Raw genomic sequence first — 26,104 nt, 5'->3', positions numbered from 1 at the left:
TTCTCGCCGTGGGACCGCAAGTCTCTTCAGTAGCTCCCCGTCCTGGTCCTTCTACCCACAGGTATGAAGCCTCGGCGGCGAGTGCTGTTGGCGATCTGAGGATTTTAATGGCAGTGTCTTCAACGGGTAAATGGGTCAAATTCCTCCTCTTGGTGTGCTTGGTCCTCGTTCTCGTAATGGCAGCACACTGAAAGTCTGAACCAGGACCCCAGTAGACGCGACTCCCTCTCCTTCCCGCGCTCTGATGCCTGATGTTTTCCACAGCACCTCTGCCACTATGAGAGCATATAAATCGGAACATTGCGGTCACGATTCACGCTTCTCGCCGTGAGGCCGCAAGTCTCTTCAGTAGCTCCCCGTCCTGGTCCTTCTACCCACAGGTATGAAGCCTCGGCGGCGAGTGCTGTTGGCAATCTGAGGATTTTAATGGCAGTATCTTCAACGGGTAAATCCCTGCAAGCCTCCCATTCCCCAGCACACTCAGTTCCTCCGTTTAAATCTCTAGATGATTTATGCGGCTCATTTGTGAGTCCGCTTAATCTATAGAGCTCGCAGGGATGACGAGTTGTCAATCACAGCATCAGAGGGTGGGGTTATGCCTCTTGAAGCAGATGACTCGGTTGAGCTTTCACTTTTAAATGTGATAGCTCAGTCTGGGGCTGACGCTAAATTGGCAGCCATGCTTTCCCAAGCTGCTGCGTGCATGGGCTTGAGTGTGCTTAGGTGCCTCACTCGAGTGCTCGCGGTCAGATGATTATTTTCTGGGGGTGAAGCGCTGTACTTTGCAGTGCTCCTCCCCGATTTTATTTTCCTGGATGTGCACAAGGAAATCACGAAGTTATGGAAGACAAAAACAAACAAATAAATAAATAAAAATTCTGTCAGAACACACCTCAGTGGTTCCTCCACTCTCACTACCCTCAGGCCAAAGCATTAAAAGATCTGGGTAGTTCTGTCCCAGTGGTTGCAGGAAATGCGTTTAGCAGTCAGTTGTGCCCTTCAGGCTACAAAGGGTGCAGCGCAGGCCCTGGGTCAGACGATGTCCACAGGAAGCCAAACCCCCAGGCTCTCACACCCCATCTGTGGGCCAGCAGCCAGACCTTAGTGGTCTTCTCGCAAACAGGTGGCGCCACCCACCAGTCAGCAGGCCCTCGTAAGGCTTCGAAGCGGTCCTGAGACGGGCAACCCGGGGACAGAGAGGTTGTGGCAACACTGGACGAGCCTCATTCCTTTGGGGGGAACAGGAATGAATTATACAACCTCACAAAAGAGCAGTTTTCTCTCTCCCTGGGCAAAATTCCTTCTCTTGGTGTGCTTGGCCCTCGTTCTCGTAATGGTAGCACACTGAAAGTCTGAACCAGGACCCCAGTGGACGCGACTCCCACGCCTTCCCGCGCTCTGATGCCTGATGTTTTCCACAGCACCTCTGCCACTGTGGGCCCTCGGACCAAGGTGCACCACGTGTCATGGGTTTTTTGCAACGCAGTGCCTCCCTACGTGACGGACCTTGCTCCACCTCACCATGGATATCGTCCCTTTAGTACCGCTCGTGCAGCGCTTGGGTGCATGGCTAGTGCTCCCCAGCCTGTTATGCTGGTTGGTCAGGACAATCCGGCTCGGTTATGTGATTCAGTTCGCCAGCTGTCTGCCTGGGTACAGTAGTGTTCTCCTTACCTCAGTTCGAGACTGTCCTGCGGCAGGAGATCGGGAACCTTCTGTTAAGGAAGCGGTAGAGCCTGTCCCCCAAGCTGAAAAGGGTTTCTACAGCCCTTACTTCATTGTACCCAAGAAGGGTGGTGGCCTGAGACCAATCCTTAATTGATGAGTTTTGAATTGGGCCCTTCTTTGGCTCCAGTTCAAAATGCTCACTGTCTGACGCATACTCACATGTGTCCATTATCAGGATTGGTTCGCGGCAATAGACCTAAAGGATGCATACTTTAATGTATTAATTAGACAGTTTCTACGGTTCACCTTCGAATTACACGCATCACTGAGATGCTAACTTGGCTCCTCAGAACAAAACTGAAGTGCACTTTGGTTACCATACGTAACCAAAACGTTTTTTTTTCAACATGCAAGGTTTTGAAATAAATTTAACTTTGAGTGCCACTTTACAAGGCTCAATCGTCGAGAAATGTCACTTGGGCAACTTCGGGTAAGTTGGGTAACTTCACTTCAGAGATAAATGTATTGATTCAATGCAATGAACAGCGCTGACGCCAGTCAAGGGAAATCCACTTAAATGTTGAAAGGATACTACAACAAAGATATCGCTTTCATCTTCTGACAACTAATGGCAAACTGATTTTTTTTCATGAATATATAACTTGACCTGATGAAGGACAGATGCAGGTAATCATGCGCTCAGTTTTCCTATCTGCTCTGTGTGTGTGTGTGTGGAGGAGGAGCTGCTTGAGCCCCGCCTCAGAAACAGAGAGGAGATGACAGAAGCAGTGAATCAGGTTCATTGTATTAAATCCTTTAGCCAATGTTTCTCCATATGACATTTCATAAGAACATAGTCCTAAATGGCATATGGTGAATTTTTCACTGGTGATGACATGACTACGGCGCTTAAGTTTGACGTCATCACGTGTTTTACGTCATCAAATTGGGATCGGTTCATGAGATCGGCCGATCGAGTCATAGGCTGCATATGAAATCACATACTCCCCTACTATATATTAGGCGAAAAACAGTATGTGACAAAAGACGTCTCCAAATTCACAGTACTCATAAAAGAGTAGGCAAAAAGTACCAGGATGACCCACAACTTCCATCAAGATTCTAAAGTGTTGATAACGGTTAATCTACGATCAATTAATTGTCAATAATAATTTAATCAATGGTCGATAAATCAAGGTCATTATTAGAGTGTGTAGTTTTGAGGTGCATGCGGCTCATGCCAGAGTCCTGCAACGGGTCGGGTACCCGCGGATACCCGCATAAAAGTGGATAAAACGGGTGGATTGTGACATGCCTAAAATTCACGGGCGGGGATGCGGGCGGATAATTAACTCCTTGCGGGCGGGTAGTAGCGCGGATGAAAAATATGCACAATATTTGTATGTCTAAATTACCATTATACGCAACAACAATATGACATTTGACCCATCACGTCACCACCACTGTGACAGTGCGACTTTTGTTGATGCTTCTCGTAGCCTAGTTGCACAGATGTCTATGGCCTAGTTGGAGCAAGCGTTGCATCTCCATGTTTTCTGTGCTGATGCGGTCGTGATGAGTTCATGTAGGCCAGTGTTTCTCAACCCTGGTCCTGGAGGACCCCCAACACTGCACATTTTGAAAGTCTCCTCTGTCTGACACACTCATTTCAGGTAGTGGAGTTTCTTCTAATGAGCTGATGAGTTGAATCAGGTGTGTTTAATTAGGGAGAAAGACAAAACCTGCAGTGTTGGGGGTCCTTCAGGACCAGGGTTGAGAAACACTGATGTAGGCTAACATGTAAGGGTTGTGCTGCCAATAAAGCACCTAAAAGCTGTCACAAAGAACCGGCAAAAAAGTAGCCTAATGATTATGATTATGTAAAATATAGCAAGGAGACATGTTAATTGTTTATTATTAAACAAGTGTTTTCTGTGTCAGTGGCTGCAAAGATGAAGTTGACGATGCTGACTCGCGATCTTCGCAGTAGTGAACGCGCCTGAGAGAAATGCACATTTCATTCGGATTACATAAGCAGAGAGCAGTCTGTTTTCTTTCGTTTTGAATTGCTCTGTTTAAAAGTAGACATTCCAATATAGATATTTTCCTCAGGTCTGTGAGGCAAGTAGGCCAAGTTACCTTATACGCTGAGTTTTAGTTCATTTATGATACGAGCTCCAGTTCTCCCCGGCGCCTCCGTGTCGTGATCATCTATTGTCTGCTATATTTACTTATTTATTAAATACAAGCAATTGGTTGATGAAATATTGATTAAAATTAAGATACAATTAATACAAAACGAAATTAACTTTAAAGAATTTTAAGATTTTTTTAAAAGTTAAGAACTTTAAATTTTAAAAAAATAAAGCACTTTAATTGGAATGATTTTAGCATGTGTGATTTATCACGGGCACGGGTCGGGTAACGGGCCAAATATTAACGGGTCTGGGCGGGTGCGGATTTAATTTTGATATTATCACGGGTGACGGGTCGGATCTGGTGCTGAACTTTGCGGGTACGGGCGGGAGCGGGTCTCCAAAAATGGACCCGTGCAGGACTCTGGCTCATGCACAAAACACGTGCAGCAGACACACATGAGGCCAATGGAGAGGATTTGTAAATGACAATGTATGATAATGACAACATGGAGAATGTAGTAGGCTACATCCGGATTACATTCATAATACACACACTCATGTTATATAGAACATACTTTTTTTAGTGGCCGTGAAGTAATTACTTATTCAAAATAAGTACCACCTAGAGAAAATGTGATTTCAGATGCAGTCGAATGTGATTATCAACCGATATCGATCTTCTGCCAATTGGAGCATCCCTAGTTCATTGTGCATAAAAAAATTGTACGTATTTTAACAACTCAAAACTCCCTCCCCAGTGAAACTAAGCTGCAAATCAGCACATCTGAGACTTATGCAACTTTAAGTGTGACGTCATAAATGGTTTGATGTCATAGAATACATTTCAAGTTTACATTTGAACTGGTCCGCTGATAGACACCTGCTTTCAAATTCTCCCATGTGTATCTGTGTAAGCGCTCAGTGAAGAGCGTCATTGATGACTACTGTTTTTGAAGCGTTGATCACTGAAGCCAATCACAGACATATCTGTTAAGCGTGTGACAATCAGAGGTGTTTTTGAATCCGCTCAACAGCGCTCAAAGCATCACATTTTTAAAATTTCAGTACCGACTTGGTATCGCAGTCGGTGACAACACTATATACAAGCATGCATCGTGGTGCTCACGTGAACAGCGTTGGCCAATACTGAGCAGGCGTTCGGACGTAAACACTGAAGTGCTGAACTGCATTCACTGCATCAACTGCATACAAGACTGACAGGGTAGAGAAGAAATTGTTGAATAAAATCATTATTTTTGTTTTTGTGCACAAAGTATTCTTGTCGCTTCATAACATTACGGTTGAAACACTGTAGTCTTGTTGACTATTTTAATGACTTCTTTACTGATTTTCTGGACCTTGAATGACGGTAATAACGTTGCTTTCTATGGGGGATTTCATCAAAAATATCTTAATTTGTGATCTGAAGATGAACGACGGTCGTTATGGGTGTGAAACGACATGAGGGTGAGTAATTAATGACATAAATTTCATTTTTGGGTGAACTAACCCTTTAAATGCTTAGTTATATGATAAAAGCTCTGTAGTTTTTACTGTGGGGCCAAAACATATAATGCAATACAATGATTAAAAGTAAACGTACCTCAAAAACCTGTTGTATCATATTTGATACATTGTAACACAATTTTTCTAAAATATATATGTATGAATAATCAAGTAACCTAAGTTATTTCAGTCCAGTAAATATTCATCTTGAAATATTAATAACAATATTAAAGTTATGTTTACTTATATATATATATATATATATATATATATTTCAAAGCAAAAAGGCACATGTACCACAGACCTGACACCATTTTTAGGATTATACTAAAATGACTTTTAATTCATAAAAACAATCAGAAGGCAGAAGCAATGTTTTGATCATGCTGGTATTTTAGAGGCAGAAATTAATGTATCAAATATAATACAATAGGCTTTACAGGGTTAAAGGCTTGAAACATGAAAAAAAAAAAAAGAAGTAAAGCATGTAGATCATCATGTGAGCAAAATGATAGTGTCTTTTTGCTCACATGATGATCTGTATGCTTTACTTTTTCTTGGAAATTTAGGTTGTTGATCATTTTTCCATTAAACACAAATCCACACACACACATTTAGAAAAACTGAGAAAAGTACAGTTTCATAACTTGATAGTGAATGTCTTTCGTCCCTCGATCCTAGACCCCCACCCCTGAGAAACAACTGTGTGACCAGTGAAACCTTTAGTTTCCACACACACACACACACACACAAGGATTCAATACACTCATCTGACTAGCACACAAGCATGTGACTTTTTGCCAGATAAGAGACCACAAAAACAGCACTACACGGGGTCATCTGTCATCTGAACAGAGTAAAATTCCACAGGAAATTAGATAGATAGATAGATAGATAGATAGATAGATAGATAGATAGATAGATAGATATCTTAAGAATGATATTATTATACAAAATACTTGTTAAATAAGTGCTTTTAATGGGTGAAGTGTTCAAACATTGACCATTGACCAAGCCATTTATCTTCTGGTTTACTTATTTACTAAAAAAAAAATGTACTTTTTTTTTCTGTGAACTTCACCCATGACAGAGCCAGTTCTTAAATATCAGAATAAGGAACAAAAAGTGCTGACATTTACAAAATAAAACAAGGCCGTCGCTGTGAGAAAGCAGTTTTGAGCTCTAAATCAGAATGTAACAACAAATGAAGAAACTCACATTTAAAAAAAGTAACAAAACAAGATATGATTGAAATCAATTTAACCTAACATTTATTTAGTTCAGCTGACTTGGTTGGTATTCTTTTATATGAAAAACAGCTTTTGCAAAACACACTGTAATAACGTGTTCATGTATTTTGGGCTCTGTTTTACTAAATAAAGTGTAAAAGTAGCCAACCTGCAGTGTCCCATATGGATATGTTGTAGGGTCCCCACTGTTTGAGAAAGAACGCCCCTCCGACTGTGCTTATAGTGTCCTTAAATTTCCTCTCCGTGTATCTGTGGAGGAGAGAAGTCTTTCCTACGTTCATGTCCCCCAGAATGACGACTTTCACGTCGGGTTTCTTGGTCCTTGTGGCTTGAGGCATGTCTCCAAACACATGCCACTCACGCACACTCAACTCTTACAGGTAAAATCACCACATAAACAATCCAGAGGACGGGCTATCGCAGCCTGCGATTTAAAGTGCATAATCTTATTACGTCCTCCGTACAAAGCTTGGTGAAATAAATCCCATCCGTGTGGGTTAAGTCAGAAAATTCAATAGCAAGTTTAAAAAAATAAAATGAGTAACGACTGCGATTTTCTAACTACAGAACTTTCGAGTTGGGTTTAGTGGTAGTGTTGTCCGATTCGCCAATGAATCATTCTATTGAGTCAAGATTCGTTCAAGAATCGGACTGAATCAATCCGAGCTCTTCTCGAGCAAAAACTAGCTCCCAGTTTAAATGATTTTTATTATTGTTTAATGTAAATGCTAATTATATGTTTTTATAATCTTAATGATGGCTGTAACATAGTAAAAAAAATACAATAAATGTACTTATTAATAAAACGTAATCACATTTTATCAGCTAAATGTGCTTAGGCTACATTTGGCTTTGTTTGAACATTTTAGAGCTTTTTTTTTTATTTTTATTTTTTTTTTTACAATAGCCATATGGTATATGAAGACAGTTTTAATGAAAACTAAATAAAATAACTAAAATAAATTAAATACATATACAAATAATAATAATAATAAAACATAGATAGAAGTAATGTTACATAGGCTACACTGTACAATTTTACAGCTTTCTTGTTTTTCATATTATAAATTGTCTTCAGGTATTGCTTAACTTCTGATTTCAAAAGTTTATGATCACCATGATTTGATGTATACTAACTGTTGGCAACAGACATAGCAAATTAATCAAATATTCCTAACATTTCAGTGTATGCTTGGATGCAGGGACCATGCCTGTGTTTCAATGTGCATAATATCCATCCTAAATACTATGTGATATTAGTAATATTCATCATTTTTTAGGGTGGGTAGGGTGGATAGTAAGCACATTGGGATGCAGGGCTTGTGATGAATTACGTCCTGACGTAAATAAATCACTTGAATCACTTTTGTAACCTGTTCTTGATTGTATATATTCAAAAATATTTTTGTTGGATGTTTCTAATTTCATTTCCAGGTTGTTTGGAACATGTATACAAAGTGATCTGTACGATATGCTTCCTTATACAACTTTTTATTTTACTTGGAAAATATCACATTCATGTGAAAAAATGGACTAAAGCTAAGCCAAACTTTGAACATTATATAAAAGAAATTAAATAATATGGTACTACATTAGACAAAATTAAGAACAAAAAAGCAAGAAAGACCTATGAAGCTTTTTGTTACTTAAAAGTGTTGTAATTTTACCCCTGGCATGACTTAGTTTACTTCACATATTCTTATCTATGTTTATTTGTTTTCTACTTGGTGTGAGTTGTATATGCCTTTACAAATCTTTGAATATATATATATATATATTTCATATATATATATATATATTTTTTTTTTGCATTAAAGGTTTCACTTTCAAATTAAAATATCCTGATAATTTACTCACCCCCATGTCATCCAAGATGTCCATGTTCTTCTCTCTTCAGTCGAAAAGAAATTAAGGTTTTTGATGAAAACATTCCAGGATTTTTCTCCTTATAGTGGATTTCAATGGCCTTCAAACAGTTGAAGGTCAAAATTATAGTTTCAGTGCAGCTTCAAAGGGCTTTAAACGATACCAGACGAGGAATAAGGGTCTTATCTAGCGAAACAATTGGTAATTTTCGAAAAACAAACAAAAAATTATATACTTTTTAACCATAAATGTTATATACTTGCACTAGCATATTGTATATGACAATTTAGTTCAAACTTTGACCTGTGGAGGGCAGTAATACACTTAGCAGTGTCTACACTGCTGGAATTCTAATAGAGAAGAAGAAGAAGAATGGAGCTAGTTCAAGATTTATGGCATTTATGGTTCAAATTTATAAAAATTATTATTATTTTTTTGAAAATGACCGATCGTTTCGTTAGATAAGACCCTTATTCCTCGTCTGGTATCGTTTAAAGCCCTTTGAAGCTGCACTGAAACTGTAATTTTGACCTTCAACCGTTTGGAGGCCATTGAAGTCCACTATAAGGAGAAAAATCCTGGAATGTTTTCATCAAAAACCTTAATTTCTTTTCGACTGAGGAAAGAAAGACATGAACATCTTGAATGACATGGGGGTGAGTAAATTATCAGGAAATTTTAATTCAGAAGTGAACTAATCCTTTAAAAAAAAGTAACCGGTTCTTTGAAAAAAAAAAACTGTTCAAAGGAACCGATTCGCCAAAATGAATCAGACTTCCCATCTTTTACAGGCGGGGCAAATTTAACTTCAGTGCCAACGTCACAGGAAGTAAACAGTAAAGGCGGTGCTAAATAAATATCGCAGTTATTTGCAGTTTCAATATCAATGTGAGCAGTCGTCGCTACAGTGAGTGGCGTTGTTTTGGGTTTATTTCATGTCACATGCGGACTGAATTTCGCTTATGTCATCACGCATAAGCAGAGCGTCAGCGGAAGTCTGATGATTATAGAGGGAGGACAATTCTTCTGTGTGAAGTCGTGCAACACAGACCCATAATCAGAATAAATACTGAACTTTGTTCCTGTTATCTGACTGGATACTGCATCTAATCCCTGTACAAAGCTCCACAGCTCCCACTCTCCACCTGAACAGTGTTTGTTTACCCGTGAACTTGATGAATCTGCTCAAACGTGCCACCTTCATTTTCTCTGAACAGCCACTAATTCTGGCACTTGGTAAGATCGGAGTTTATCGTTGGTTGGTTTCCCAAACTATAGGTTGAGCAGGACGGAATGCATGGACGTGAATGTTCACTTCTCGGCGTGGTAACTCTAACCATTGCGATTGCAGCAGTGTTTCTGTATGATAAAGGTAAATTCAGAGTCGAAAGTGACACATAATATACAAACAGTGCCCAAATGCTTCCGATATATATGTTTAATTGAATGCATTTGTATCAGTATAACACCACGGGTTTGTGCAAAGCCAGGTGATTTATGTTGTTAGTCAGCAGGATGTGTTTATTTGAAGTCGTGCAGCATGTTGGATTCATTTTTGAAGATTATTTAGCTTTAAACTGAATCGCGTGGAGGTTTTGAACAACGCTTCACGATGTTATTTTTGCTACCCGACTTAAACTGTTTAGCTTAAGTGCTTTTTTCAACACCGAGCACGATAAACTGAGCATACGGTTTTCCAAAAGTGCTCTTGGAAGCTGTTTTACTGTTTTCGCCACTGAGCCGTGGCGTGGAGCGCACCATTGCGATGACGTGGTACACAAGATTGCGGTGACGTTCTCACTGTTGTTGGCGCGGTAAACACTGGCGAAGTTCTAAGCAGCTTTGCATAAACCAGCTCAGTTAATCTCGGCGAGGCCTTTGTCGCTATGCGCTCGGAAACTGCACGAAACGTCGTCTAAACAAGGCCTAGATATCGCAGCCTGATCGATGCGAAGCCGAGTTGAATTCGTGCTCGGTTGCTTCGACCATCATGTTAGTGAATGCAACGCGCGGTTTCCTGTGGTCGGACATGGAGACCAGAGCGCTGTTGAATATCTGGGGTGAGCACGACGTGCAGACTGCGCTGGACGGAAACTTTAGGAATAGCCACGTTTACCGAGACGTCGCGAACCGTTTGTGCGAACTGGGCTTCGATAGGACACCAGACCAATGCAGAATACGGGTTAAGAGCTTAAAGAGGCAGTATTTCCAAGCGAAGGAGGGATCCAGGAAAAATGGGCAGTACCACAAGATGTGCAAGTTCTACGACGAGATGGAGAGGATATTGAGCAATAGATCCTTAGTAGAGAGGCAGGATATTGATAGTGTTGCCGTTGGGGGAGATGAAACGATGGATGAAGATGCTGAGAGTACTGAACTCTTGCAGGAGACTCACATGGATGGCAGTGGTGAATGCTCTTTTATGGAGCATCCAGTCAAAACTGAGTATCCATCCTGCCCCATTCCGGTGACAGTAGGAGGCATGAGTATGTCAACTTATTCTGATCAGTCAGAAAGCAATGATCTGCCATCTTTAGCCTAATCAGTCTGGTTTCCTCCATGTGTGTGCTTGTTAATATCTGTGTGTTCTTCTTCCAAAGGTTCATTTCCAACCAAACAGAGCAGCCTAGCGAAGACCAACCCGCCCGCGTCCTCGTCGAGCAGGCCACGGAGAAGCAAGAAGCGGTTCGCGAACATGTCGCTGGAGAAGCTGATGGAGAAGTTCTTGGAGCAGAGCATGGAAGCGGAAGACAACTTCTACCGGCTTGAGGAGCAGCGTCTTCAGGCTGAGGATAAGCGCAGGGAGGAGGAACATTCCAGAGAGTTGCAGATGCTACAGATGTTGGGCCAGATTTTCGCTGGCATCAGCACACCCTCTCCTGTGCCGTCTGCCACTCCGCAGCCCTCTTGTATTCCCCAGACTAACCCCACCGTGCCCCTCACGCGTCCCTCTTTTGGGAATCGTAAACATCCGCCTGCCTTGACCGAGTTTGCCAGCCACAGCCAACCAGCTGGCCCAGGTCTGCTCATGGAAGAGGGTGACACACAATGTTCGTCTAGAGTTGCCATTTATTTTGCATTGCTATTTGTGATGAAATCGAAAAACAGCATTTTACTCAATGCTTTACTGCTAAAATCACATGAAAAGGATAGTTCATCCAAAGATGGAAATTCTGTCTTTTTTTTTATTTTAGTGGAACACAAATCTTGATGCAGGTGTTTTGGTTTCTTCAAACTGCATTCATTTGTGAGTGTGTGTGTGTACGAAAGCAGAACAATTAGAAACGTTTCATTCATTTCAAAAAAACAAAACAAAACAAGAATTCAGCTTGGCTATCCTGTTTTGAACGCAATGGACATGCATATTTTCCATACAATGATGATGCCACATTATGAACGAAAAGGCTCCTAAAACATCATAAAAGTGGTCCTTATGGCTATATTCAGTGTCTTCTAAAGCATACCAATAATTTAGTCATTGTTCACTGATAATCCTCCCCAGTGCTCAAGCTCTGAAATATATAATAATCTGCGTTCATGCTCCGATTTAAAAATAGTGGTTGGTTTGATGTCATTGATGCTAAAACAGCATTGGTTCGGAAGTGAACATGATGCTGTGGGTTGAATATGTAAAATACAGAGTTATGAGCTACACCGAAGGGAAGATTTTCAGTGAATAAAAGCCTAGGTTTCAAGCTCAAGTGGCTTCAGAAGACTCTGATATAGTGGACTGGTTTTATCATTCTTAATATTCTTTTTTGTGTTTCATTGAAAAAAGCCCAACATGGTTTAAAATAATATAAATGATGGAAAAAAATAATGACAGAATTTTCATTTTGGTTAAACAAGTTCTTTTAATAAAGTATAAACCTGTTAAAGTGACTGTATCTCTGTGAATTTGTATAGTCTCAATGCATGGAACTGAACAAAGCTGCTCTGGTTTGTGATAATTTAAAACTAATGATTGATTGTTACTTCTCTCAGTCATAGAGCGCTCTTTCTCTCTGGGCACGGCAGCAATGGACAATGTCATTCCTCTTGTAAGAAACATAATTCCTCCACTGACATCCAAAAAACACAAGGGTCAGGATGGACGCATTGGAATCATTGGAGGATGTCAAGAGTAAGTGACGTGCAGATCTTATTTCAGGGCTATACAATTACCAAATTACTAGGTAAGCAGCTGTAATGGAGCTTCAGTGGATTCTGCTAATTCATGGCCAACTAAACAATGACAAAAAAAAATTCAGAAGCTGGTAGACTGGTTTAGACTGTCTTATTTGTAGAGCTTGCACCTTACTCACTTTTTCACTTTCAACCACATACCATCAAGGCTTTCTCTGCCACAAGTAGTATTTTATTAGGTGCTGTGTGCTGTGAATTGAGCGTTATGGTACTTTGCAGGCTGTTTACTTCTGTTTATTCTTTCTGTATACAATTTCTTGGTGAAACTTACATATTTGTATTTTTCTTGTTAGGTACACAGGAGCACCTTTCTTTGCAGCTATTTCAGCTTTGAAAGTAGTAAGTATATGTTCAAAATCCACTCCATTTTGTCTTTCTCATCTGCATTTTGTCTTTTTGTTCTTTAGGGAGATGCACAGTGAATTGTCTTCACAATACTTAAAGGTGGCCTAGAATCAAAAATTTAATTTATCTTGGCATAGTTGAATAACAAGAGTTCAGTACATGGAAATGACATACAGTGAGTCTCAAACTCCATTGTTTCTTCCTCCTTATATAAATCTCATTTGTTTAAAAGCCTTCCGAAAAACAGGCGAATCTGTCATAACGCCCCCAATATTTGCATATACCAGTCCATGTTCAAGGCATTACACAAGGGCAGCCAGTATTAACGTCTGGATCTGTGCACAGCTGAATCAACAGACTAGGTAAGCAAGCAAGAACAATAGCGAAAAATGGCAGATGGAGCAATAATAACTGACATGATCCATGATAACATGATATTTTTAGTGATATTTGTGAATTGTCTTTCTAAATGTTTCATTAGCATGTTGCTAATGTACTGTTAAATGTGGTTAAAGTTACCATCGTTTCTTACTGTATTCATGGAGACAAGAGCCGTCGCTATTTTCATTTTTAAACACTTGCAGTCTGTATAATGCATAAACACAACTTCATTCTTTATAAATCTCTCCAACAGTGTGTAATGTTAGCCCGTTAGCCACGGAGCATAGCCTCAAACTCATTCAGAATCAAATGTAAACATCCAAATAAATACAATACTCACATGATCCGAAGCATGCATGCAGCATGCATGACAAACATCTTGTAAAGATCCATTTGTGGGTTATATTAGCTGTGTGAACTTTGTTTATGCACTGTATAACTGCACTTATAGTCGAGAGCTCAGGAGGGCAGGGAGCGAGAGATTTAAATGGGCCGCAGCCTGAATTGGTGCATAGTTAATGATGCCCCAAAATAGGCAGTTAAAAAAATTAATTAAAAAAAATCTATGGGGTATTTTGAGCTGAAACTTCACAGACACATTCAGGGGACACCTTAGACTTATATTACATTGTAAAAACTGGTTCTAGGGCACCTTTAAAGGTAGGGTTGGCAATTTTGGAGAGGCTAAAGCATGAGATCCCACCCTCCTTTCAGAGAGTCCTTTTAAACACAGGAACGCATACAGCAGATTATGCAAATTGTCACGAGACGAGAGACGGTGTTAAGTTACCTCATGTCTCGAAGTACATAGTATTACAGTAATAATGAATGTAAACAACTTGCGGAGCTCTGACTTGTACAACCTGACTGTGGCAGATTAATTTTGGTGTTGACAAAAAAAAAAAAAAACGCATAAATCCGAGTCTGAGGACGTGAACAGCTCCGGGTAGAACGTTAGGGGTTGCCATATCGTAATTACAGTTACGACATAATGTGAATGCAGCATAAACTCGTTGTTTTGGTTCAGGAGGAACTGTTAAATGGAAGCTGCTGTTTGTTTGTGGCGCTCAGTGACTGTCTGTCTACAACTCTGCATGGCCTCATGGAACGCACTGCAGACGTGAAATTTTTGCGCGGAGGTATGGAAATACGTATGTTGACGTGCAGGTTGGACATTGTATTATTGCATTCGGACGAACATTCTTCTGTTATTGATTGCTATCAGGATGTAAAGAGTTTCAACCAGTGTAACAAAAAGTGTTTATTTTAATGTGTTCTTGATAGACGTTACATGTATTTACTATAGTAATAACCATAAATTATGCATAATTACATGCAACTAACCCTAAACCAAAACCTAATCTTACCCTAAACCTAAAGTACATGTACTTAATTTATATTACTCAGTACTTATATGTATAATTACACAGTAATAGGGACACATTAAAATAAAGTGTAACCAAAAAATTGCCTACCTTACCTTTTAAGTGGTTTCATTTACACATCGTTTTATTCATTTATCTAAGAATCCTGAACAAAAATGTTTCACAGTTTCTACAAAAAAAAAAAAAAACAATATTAAGCAGCACTGTATTACATTATAAACTCACCAAAAACTTTGTCATGTTTTTACATTATGTGCAGTTATTACATTGAGTTGCTACACTTGGAAAAGGTGTGTATTTAGAGAGTGTTCAATGATATTGTCACATTATCAACTGAAAGTGATTATGGACTGTGTGCTTCTGGCCTGTCAAAGCTGATATGTGACTGCTGTGACAGTTTGACATATTACAAGTCTGACTGCACATACAACACACAGAACAATTATATAGTCAAACATAAACGTATAACACATGAAATAGTTGGACATTCCTATAATACATTGATGTGAAGGAAAAAAAAATGAAGTAAAAGGCAAAAGTGGTTTCTTCCTGGACAATGTGTGGGTATTTTGTGTAAAAAAAAAAAAAAAAAAAAACGTCATTCAAAAGTTTGAGGCCAGTAAGATTTAAACTTTTATTCAGCAAGGATGCATTAAATTGATCAAAAGTGACAGTAAATAGTTGTATTACAAAAAAATACATTCTATTTAAAATAAAAACTGTTCTTTTAGGGGCCGTTCACATATTGTGTCTAAAAACGCATGGAAAGCGTGGCCGCACCACTTCCTCCTTAAACTTTCCATTCATCAAAGAATCCTGTAAAAATGTAGAACAAGAGTTTTCTATATTGATAATAATAAGAAATGTTTCTTGAGCAGCATATTAGAGTTATTTCTGAAGGATCATGTGACACAAGACACAAGAAATGATGCTGCAAATGTAGTTTTGCCATCACAGGAATAAATGACATTTAAAAAAAAAAAAAAAAAGTAGAAAAGTAATTTTAAATAGTAATAATATTTCACTGTATTACTGTTTTACTGTATTTTTATCAAATACGTGCAGCCTTAATGTACAGAGAAGAGACTTATTGTTTCAAAAGAAAGATTAAATCTTACCAATCATACATTTGAATGGTGGTGTGTGTGTTTATAGCTGACACAATGGGAGCTTGTGCTTCTGTTAAACAACAAAGATGACACAGTTGTCTGATAATCTCAAAATGCTAAAATATTGGCAGAAATCAGTTTATTACTAATCATTAAAGGGTTAGTTCACCCAAAAATGAAAATTATCCCATGATTTACTCACCCTCAAGCCACCCAAGGTATATGACTATCTTCATTCAGTTGAACACAATCGGAGTTATATTTTAAAATATCCTTGCTTTTCCAAGCTTTATAATGGTAGTGAATGAAGCTTCTGATTGAAGTCCAAAAAATTGCATCCATCCATCATAAAAGTAATCCATACGGCTCCGGGGGTTAATAAAGGTCTTCTGAAGTGAAGTTTTTGCAAGAAAAATATCCATATTTAAATTTTTATAAACTAAAATATCTAGCTTCCAGGAGACATAGTATGATGCATGATGTAGGAGTAACGTAAGTTTCTAACAAATAGGGCTGGGCAACTCAAGCGCCTCTTCACTTATATCGAAATCCTCCGACATTTCACTTTAAAATGTATCATTTTAAACTTCTAATTTTTGATCAGTGTTTTGTTTGCTCTATCCTCTGTGCTTCTGCATTCGCCATTGCGCCATGCATTACTCTTTTGGCATAAGTCTACTTGTGTAGGCCGTCTGCTGGAAACTAGTTATTTTAGTTAATATTTTTTTTTTAAATATGGATATTTTTCTTACAAAAACCCATCGTTTCGCTTCAGAAGGTCTTTATTAACCCCCTGGTGTCGTATGGATTATTTTTATGATGGATGGATGCACTTTTTTGGACTTCAAAATCAGGAGCACCGTCACTACCATTATTAAGCTTTGAAGAGCCAGGATATTTTATAATATAACTCTCATTTTGTTTGTCTGAAAAAAGATAGTCATACACACATAGGATGGCTTGAAGGTGAGTAAATCTTGGGTTCATTTTTGGGTGAACTATCCTTTGAACCTTCTGCTCTTCCTGCCTGTTTTCCAGGGAGCCGATCTGTCTCATGTGTTCTGCACCAAAGATGCTGCTCCAGTCATCAAATCCTACAGTCCTGAACTCATCGTCCATCCAGTGCTGTGAGCAGGAACTTTGATTACTAGTGGCTTTTATTCAATATCTCTGGTGGCCATTAGACAAGAGTTTCTGACAAATCGTTTTTATGGACCTCCAGGGATATTTAATTTTAGTCTATTATGCCAGCTAAAACATTTTTTTAATTATTATTATTTATGTCATGTTGAGAGAAATTTGAGCATGATGGTTCTTATGTGGTGCTGTTTCTCTCCTGGCTGTGTGTTCTTCCAGAGACAGTCCCAATGCTGTGGAGGAGATTGAGAAATGGCTGCCCAGGCTTCACAGTCTGGTTGTGGGACCAGGTCTGGGGAGAGAGGATATGCTTCTGAAGAATGCAAAGGCAAGAGAAATTATGTTTTAAACATCTCTTCTGTGGTGATGATGTCAATACTAATATGCAACACAAAAGCATTTCATTTTAAAAAGGTGAATTTCTTTCTGAATCTACTATATTGTATCTACCACAAATTTAGACATAGTTCAATCTTAAATGCCTCTTGATCTAAAGGCTTATGCTTAAAGGGATAGTTCACCCAAAAACGAAAATTTGATGTTTATCTACTTACATCCAAGATGTAGGTGACCAACCAATCCAAGATGTAGGTGACTTTGTTTCTTCAGTAGAACACAAATGATGATTTAACTCCAACCGTTGCTGTCTGTCAGCCGTATAATGCATGTCAATGGGAACTCCACCTATAATGCTGCGTTCACACCGAACATTGAACATTTTGAAGTCAGATGCTTCAGACGCGCGTAAAATTCGCTCAATTCGCTCAATTCGCGCGTCTAAACAAAGTGTGTTCAGACGCGAATTCACGTCATGGGAGGGGCTTTCATCTCTTTCTGCACAGATCCTCTGAATAAACACATCATCTCGTCAGTTGGAAACCTGTAGCGGCAATTTAACTCGGTTATGCCGGCCGATTTTTGCTAGCTAGCAGGTGGGCTAGTATCAACGGCTAAAATCATGCAAAAAGTTTTACAACTAACCAGATTGTCCGATTTCTTCGCTTATTCTCTTCCAGGCAAGGTCCTTTTTATTCCTGTCTCGATAAAAATATAATGATCATCATAGAGCTCAGGGTGGCTACACACAGCGACATCTTTGTTCTGGTCTCCACCACTGAACACATCATAAACACGTTACTACCAAAGCAGAGTCCCTGATTGGTTAACGCGCCGCGAATTTACGCCAAAGTTAAGATTTTTCAACTCGGGCGTTTGGGCGTCAGATGCTCATTTCGCGCGTCAGCCGCGTGAACGCTCAATTCGCGCCGCGCCATTCGCGCATCAACGGCCGATTCGCGCCTCGCTAGACGCTTGATTCGCGCAGCAGGACACCTAGACGCGCATTTACATTGACTTAACATGTAAATCAGACGCCTCAGATCCCAGACGCGTTCGGTGTGAACGCAGCATAAGAGTAAAAAAAAAAAAAAAAATGCACAGACAAATCCAAATTAAACCCTACGGCTCGTGACGACACATTGATATCCTAAGACACGAAACGATCGGTTTGTGCGAGAAACTGAACAGTATTTATGTCATTTTTCACCTCTAATACACCACTATGTCCAACTGCCTTGCATCCAGTGTGTGAGGTCTGAATGCACTCTGACGCCGGAAGTGATCTCTCGCACTCATTGAGATATACGCGTGTTTTCAGACCTCGCACACTGGATGCTAAACATCAAATTTTTATTTTTGGGTTAACTATCCCTTTAAGTACTTGGATTGTTTATGCACCTTGACTAAATGATGTTGAAGATAAAATGTTTAATTTTGATACAAGTTTATTTGCTCATTGCACATTAGTCAGTTTTTGTTTTATTGTACACTTTTGTTGAATTTTTCTAAAATGTGGAACATGAGAGAGAATGAGTAGGTGTGGTCCGTGTATCATCCGATCATTCAAACTGGCAAATGAAAAACGGGGAAACCTGTTTTTTTTTTGTTTTGTTTAACAGAGCCGAAATCTTGTTTCCATTTTGTGGTTTATAAATCAGTTCATTGGTGCAATATTTTATTGGCACATGTGGGCGGCACCGAAACGCCTCATTCATCTGATTAGTCAAATCGCTCCATCGTGACCACAAGCCTACAGTATAGGCTTACTAGTCTATGTTGATATGGAGGATTTATTATTTTTATATGTAATAACATTTGAAGCAGATTCTACCTGTTTTTCCACGTTCCATTGATAAAAGCAATGGTTTCCTCATTGGTTAACAGTGAAATGTTTGAGTATTATTGTAGCTACTACCAGTAAAGGAGCCCACTTAACTGTCACCGTCCCACAGGTGGGACGTTTGCCATTACATATTTAAAACCGTAATATTCTATACTAAACCTAAACTAATCTTGACAAACTATATATCATTTGAAAGCTTAGAATCTCTAGTTTACATAATTGATTACAAAATAAATTACAGAGGAGCAGTAATTTATCAATTTGCAACAAGCATATTTTCATACTCATAAGGCATGTTCAGACCTTTATTTTGAAATAGCGATGAACATGAAAAATCATTAAAGATTGGTTGAAACATGTTTGTTTTCATGCCAAGAGTTCAAAAGATAACATCCATTCAGTTTTTTGAGAAAAAAAGGTCTGAAAATGTTTTTAATAGAAAAAAAAAATACATTTATGATTGTGGCGGCGATCTATAACCCACATGTACATGTTATTTTTATGTTTATTAGAGGCTGAATTAATATCAAATTCTGCCAAACTTCCATACTACTTCTATATAGGATGTCTACATAAATTGTATGAAAAAAATGGAAATATATGGTTCAGATCACTCAAACCATATATGGAAATGGAGGCGCCTTTATATGGTCAGTAATGGAGCTTGGTTGTCATCTAGTGAAAAAGTGTGGTACTGCGCCCAAACAAAATCTTACTGAAAGCTCATTTTTTGAGATATCAACCTGAAATTTGGAACACAACTTGTTCAGATTTTTGGCTTTGATTTCCTTGCAGCTTTAGAGTAAAACTTGTTTTGTAAAATATGTATTTTATATAAAATATTATATTTTTACATTTTACATTTTCATACACTTAAACTTCTATAACTTTTTTTCTGTTTCACTTACATAAGCCTTATGTCTATACTCCAAAGTATTCTTGAATTACAACAATTTAAGTTTGGATAGTGCATTTTCTTGTCTAAAAAAAAAAGTGGGGGTGACAGTTAAAGGGTTAATATAATGTAGGCATACTGTAAAATTTAGGTGAATATTTATTGGACCCACTCTTGAAGCTTAACTAAAAAAAAAAAAAAAAAAAAAAAAATGAATTTAAATATTTCTAATGAATCACAGACAGTAGCCTATAATAAATGCAAAAACAACATTACAACAATAGATAATCTACTGATTATTGAAAAACAAGAAGTTCAACTTAAAAAAAAAAACTTGAAATCTTGAAGTACTTTGTGTGATCAGTGCTTCGGCTATTTGTATAAATACATGATGCTGTTTTGTTCATAATTGTTTATGCATTTAGCAAAATATTATTCGATTTATAATTGTTTTGAATAATTTGATTCGGTGCATTGATTTTTTTTTTTTTTTTTTTTTTTTTTTTTTTTTTTTGCTCATTGCGCCCTCTTGTGGCCTCAGGAGACAAGTCAAATCTTTTCCCCCCTCTCTGAAAATATGCCTTTTAGATTTGAATATAATTTGAATCAATATTAGTAATATTTATTTAGGTTGCACTTTATTTCACAGTATGTGTACATGTACTTACCTAAGAAAATGCTGGGTAATATAAGGTAACTATAGATGTTAAGGCTAGGTTTAGGGGTAGGTTCAGAGTTAGTACCTAGTTATTACCCAGTTATTGTAATCACTTAATTAATTAGATTGTATGTATTTACATGGTGAACAGCACTGCAAAATAAAGTGCTATCAATATTTAAGTATAAATTCTAATTTAGATTTTCAGCCATTTTGACAGCCCTATGACATATATCATCTTCACTATTATTTATTCATCTCTCTCTCTCTCTCTCTCTCTCTCTCTCTCTCTCTCTCTCTCTCTCTCTCTCTCTCTCTCTCTCTCTCTCTCTCTCTCTCTCACACACACACACAGTGGACATGTTTTTGTGATAATGTAGTGATGCGGAATTGTTGCCCAAATGCCCATACAGTAATACACAAAGCAAACATTTCATTTTTGTCCAAAGTCACAGAACTATTTTCATTGAATTCATTAATGGAACTTGTCATGACACCGACTCTTTATGAATTAATGCCGTACAGAAGATGTTGTGATTTGACCAATCAGATGAAAAGGGTGTTCCGGTGCCGCCCACATGCGCAAATTAAACATTGAAGCCATGAACCGATTTATAAACCACAAACAAAAAAGAAGATATCGAGCCGAAATCTTGTTTTCCGTTTGTTAAACAAAACGGGAAAAAAAACTATCTCCGTTATTCACGTGTTCCTCCACGGAACACCAGCTTTCATTTTTTTGGTTCATACAGATTTAATTGAATAATTGAATGATCAGATGATACATGGAGCAGGTGTGTGCACACTTTTGACTGCTAGTGTAAATTAAGATTTTGAAAAGTGTATTTCAAGAGAGCTTGCTAATATTATGTATTTTCACATTTATTTTTATGTTGGTTTAATTTAATGAATGTTTGGCTCATGTTTCTTTTCAGGAGATTATTGAGAGGTCAAAACTCAGAGGAATACCAATCATCATTGATGCTGTGAGTACTGTTTTCACTGACCCTGATCGATAAGCTTTCATAATTTGCATGTTGGCAAAAGTCAATAGATTTAGTGTCCCTAATACATTGGGAGAACTGGGTCAGAGCTAACACTGTAGCTCTGACAAATAGTTTTTTTCTTTTCTTTTTTTAACATTACAGTATTATTGCATATTGTATGATCTAAATCCGGCACTGCTAGTTCAGAGGAAAAAGGGCATCATTGGTTTACTGGTTTAGCAGACGTAATTATTTGCTGGATGTATTGAATAAAATAGTCACTTGTGTGTGAATTTTTGTTTTTTTCTTTTTCTTTTTTTTACAGGATGGTCTTTGGTTAGTGGCAAAAGAACCATCGGTGATTCAAGGATATCAGAGAGGAATCCTCACACCCAACTTTATGGAGTTTACTCGTCTGTATGAGGCCATGGTGAGAGTTTTGGATTTGCTAATACACTCTATATAGCTGCACAAGTTCTATTTCCATGTCATATCTAAGGCTCTGTTTGCATCTGGTATTGACATTCATCTCAGATGGTTGCATTCAGGGGGCCCCAACAAGTCTTAAAATTATTTAAATATAGTCGCATTAACAAAATCCTAATTAAAATACTAAAAGACACACTAAAAATGATATACAACATTAATCTGACATATTTTTTAGTTAAGTTATTTTAATTACAACAGCTTAGATAGGAGAGCATTTGAATATTGTCTTGGATAAAGGGTGAATGCAAATAGGTTAGGAACCTGTCCTAGAACACAGAAATAGAAAATCATAAAGGCCCTGATATACTTCAAGCGGACTCGAACGAACTACCATGACGTCATTTTGAACCAAATTAGGCCAAAATAAGGATGTTTGAGTTTGTTTCAAAACAGTTTGCCAAAGCGAACCTTCCGGAAAAGTTCACTCTGGCTGTTAAACACCTTCGAACTACCATTGGTCCATGGCGATTACTTAATAGGTAGGTGTGGCTCTGAGGCTCCGCCTTCTTTGACATGAAAATCTTCTCTGGTCATTTCTTCTGTTCAGTCTGTCGAGGTCAGACGTCCGCGAGTAAAAACATGAACGCACTGGAAAGCCACTTAATAATAATAATAATAATAAACATTTGGTTATATATAAATATTAATACATGAAATGCAGCTCAAAGTGCTTCACAAGCATAAAAGCTGATATTGACAACATGAAACTGAAAAGGGCAATTTTGACAATTTTAAATACCTGTGAAAATTCACAATTCTCTTCCAATTTCGATACCACAGCTAAAACTAACTAGCCTAACTAATATAAATTAAACATTATTAAAACATTATTAAAGACAACCATAGTTTTCAGGTAGAGACATTGAATAAAGTAATCAAATGTAAATAATACTGCTTGCTTTTCATTGTATAAATTGAATATAGATTAACCCTTAATCCTAAAGTTACAAAAGTTAATAAGTCAAGATCAGTGAGTGATATTGTTCTTTGTCCTTTGTTGTTTGATTAACAATAAAAACAGAGACAGCAGCAGAAATGTTAGGCTGCTGTCACTTTAAGACCCAATGCATGGATCCAAAACACTGATACTGGTAGTGTACTGATACTGATAAGTAAGAAATTTACTGTCCGCAAAGACCTGCCCCCTTTAGTTACTGTTGCTATGTCTGACAAGCCATGGCGTTTAAACAATACTGTTTTGTGGCACTTTAATGTGTCGTGACAGATCGCAGATTGCCTCAGTTCAAGAGGCTCGTGAACCGATCATCTCTTCCTACTAGTTAATTTTATAGCATCAAATAAACATGAAAGAACATCAGAAAGAATGTTCTTTCAACCACGGAAAGATGTCAGTGCACACCATTTTTCAGGTTCAAGTCCACTGACGTAATCTACTAAATCCCCTGACTGCTTTGTCGGACATAATGGCGGATTCAGCGTTATGATTGGTTAGATCGCCTGTCAATCAAACTCCCTGCAAAGGGTCATTTGAGTTCCCCTTGGCTTCGTTTTGCACTTGAATATTGCCAAGGCTTTTACTCTTGTGACGATGCAGCGCTGGCCTGTAAACTGTCACAAGCGTTTAGGCCCTGTGCAGAGCTAGTGCAAACATATCCACATCGCTACAATCATATTTCTTAACTGCTGTTTACTCTCCGCTATCATTTTTGTCGCTGCACATATTTACATATTTATCTAATTTTTAATAATTTATTTAAAGTTTTTTTAAAATAAATATCACGCAGTGTTGGGTGGTTGTTCATGAACAGTATACTACTAGTCATGTTTTTCAAACTTCTTTTTACCTGTAAAGCGAAGAACAAAAAAGAACTTCTTCAAGAGTATATCAGGGCCTAAACTGAACTTTGATTTCAGCATCATGAACCTCTGGACAGCACCGACCATAAGAGAAGTGCTCAGCAACTGTGCATCGCCTTGGGCAATCTTACCATGGTTTTAAAGGGGGAAGAGGACATTATTACTGATGGAAAAAACAGTTAGTGCTTTTCTTGAAATATTTAGACTTCTTAAGGTTCCAGTGCACCATTTTCTTTCTCTAACGTGTTGTGTTTGTACCTGCTTTCAGTGCTGACCTGCAATCAAGAGGGCAGTGGACGGCGCTGCGGAGGACAGGGAGATCTGCTGTCTGGTTCCTTAGGAGTCTTCGCCCATTGGGCGTTCAACTCACCTCCAGAAGCTACTAAAGGGTAGAGTGCTCCATCTTCAGTTGCTAATTCATGTCATTGAATATCGCTTTGAGATTAAAGAGGACCAATTATGCTTTGATACATTTTCAACTTTTTTTTACTGTGTAATGTTGCTGTTTGAGAATGAAAAACCAACTTTATCCAAAACCAAGTTACAAAGCACAAAGTCACTCCAAAGGGAGTTATTCTCTATGTCAGTAAAGGGTTTCTGAACTCCCTAAAAGCAGGAACACACCAAGCTGACGGTCGGCCGTCGGGCAGTTTTCTCAGTGTGTTCTGCACCGCCGGCTGAAGTTGGTCCTCGTCTGCTTTTTTTCCGGCTGATTCGAAATGTTGAATCTGCGTCGGAGCTCGTTGGTCCGTCGGGCCATCTGATCATTCCGATTGGCTGTTCAGCTACTGCCACCTGCTGGTACGGAAAGGCATTTCATCTTACGCAGGCGCAGAACTGATGTGCTTCTTGGCCGTTGGGTGTCGAGCGTCGGTTTGGTGTGTCAGAGCAACTTTGGACCCAGATGCTGTCGACGTGAGCCAACCCCACAGTCTGCTTTCGTCGCCACTAGTTTGTCAGCGTCGGCTTGGTTCGTTCCTGCCTTAAAACGCCTTGATAGTAGTCTTTAGTCTTGTACCGGAAATGTAAACATCACAATCTTCCTCATTTAAATAATTCCCACCCAAGCAAAAAAAGTTACGAGGCCTGGTTGAGTTGCATTAGTAGTGTGTTGGTTATGGTAAGGGGCTATCATTTTTTATTTTTTTATATATATATATATATATATATATATATATATATATATATATATATATATATATATATATATATATATATATATATATATATATATTTTTTTTTTTTTTTTTTTACATCCAAGCATGAAAACCTATTCTAGTAGACCAAACAAAATCAAGAGTTTGTAAAAGGGCATATGACCTATTTAATACTAAATGTTCCTTTTTTTTTCCAGCATGAATCCCTCGCTGGTAGCTGCATTTGGTGCTACGTCTCTGACAAGGCAATGTAATCGCCAAGCCTTCCACAAACACAGCAGATCAACCACCACCTCTGACATGATCCAGGAGATAAGCATCGCTTTCAAGAAGTTGTTTGAAAGCTAAACTATGTGTGTGTATCCATTCTCTTTTCATGGTCATTATAAAGACTAAAGGTCTGCATCTCAACGCTACTCGTTAAATAAACATGAAGTACATTGTTGAGCATCTATGTTCTTTTTTCTTTTCCTTTTTATTTTAAAGTGCCTCTTGTAGTTCTGCAATACAGTATCTACTACTTGTCCACTTTCATATCTGTGTGGTGGCCCTCTATAAACGTCCAAACACTGTTTTTGTTTTTTTATACGTTTGTCTATAGATGTGTGTTATGTTTGCAAGTGTTTAGATTTGTATGATAACCCACCAAGAGATAGTTTTAACACCGTCCCTCTATGAATGAATTGCTGTCTAACTACCAGCTGCAATTTATTTGTTGGTCTGCTTGAAAATGTTAACTTTCAAGTATTTGGAAAAAAAAAAAGAAAGAAAAAAAACCCTTTATAGTGGATGTTCTCCTTACAAGTTGTTTAACACCTTATTTTCTGTCAATAACTCACAATCCCTATTTAGTATGTGGGTCAAATTACAAATAATTGAAAGTGGCTGTCACTTTTAGATATAGTTTGTTATTCTACATATTAAACTAACATGAAAGTTTTACTTATAA

The 26,104-nt window shown here is 38.2% G+C and overlaps 2 protein-coding genes across 9 annotated transcripts in view; one reads left to right on the top strand and one right to left on the bottom strand.

Annotated features, from left to right (window-relative positions):
* The window catches only part of rab20 (RAB20, member RAS oncogene family), a 12,007-nt gene extending 4,828 nt beyond the window's left edge, over positions 1 to 7,179 (bottom strand). The window contains exons 1-2 of one of the 2 annotated variants that reach the window (XM_048193113.1): positions 6,711 to 6,849; positions 4,933 to 5,020 (exon numbers count right to left, since the gene is read on the bottom strand). In XM_048193113.1, coding sequence (XP_048049070.1) covers positions 4,933 to 4,996 — 64 coding nt within the window. In that variant the 5' untranslated portion in view covers positions 4,997 to 5,020; positions 6,711 to 6,849. Of the gene's footprint in view, positions 1 to 4,932; positions 5,021 to 6,710 lie in introns of both variants that reach the window. The other variant, XM_048193112.1, reaches the window with a different exon arrangement.
* On the top strand, positions 6,812 to 26,104 carry naxd (NAD(P)HX dehydratase). 7 transcript variants are annotated; one of them, XM_048193107.1, is made up of 11 exons: positions 6,812 to 6,942; positions 11,029 to 11,478; positions 12,413 to 12,551; positions 12,907 to 12,952; positions 16,872 to 16,960; positions 17,190 to 17,298; positions 21,641 to 21,691; positions 22,017 to 22,121; positions 24,056 to 24,176; positions 24,267 to 24,387; positions 25,353 to 26,104. In XM_048193107.1, exons 2-11 carry the CDS (start codon positions 11,124 to 11,126, stop codon positions 25,501 to 25,503), a joined length of 1,287 nt encoding a protein of 428 aa, XP_048049064.1. In that variant the 5' UTR covers positions 6,812 to 6,942; positions 11,029 to 11,123; the 3' UTR covers positions 25,504 to 26,104. The 7 variants fall into 7 exon arrangements, with proteins under 7 accessions (XP_048049064.1, XP_048049063.1, XP_048049061.1 ...); XM_048193106.1 differs by lacking the exon at positions 6,812 to 6,942 and adding an exon at positions 9,285 to 9,664; XM_048193104.1 differs by lacking the exon at positions 6,812 to 6,942 and adding an exon at positions 9,285 to 9,800.

The sequence above is a fragment of the Megalobrama amblycephala genome, linkage group LG6, assembly GCF_018812025.1.
Source record: "Megalobrama amblycephala isolate DHTTF-2021 linkage group LG6, ASM1881202v1, whole genome shotgun sequence".
In the NCBI taxonomy this organism is placed as follows: domain Eukaryota; kingdom Metazoa; phylum Chordata; class Actinopteri; order Cypriniformes; family Xenocyprididae; genus Megalobrama; species Megalobrama amblycephala.
Note: the sequence above shows the minus strand (reverse complement) of the source record. Positions and strands in the feature narration are given on the sequence as shown.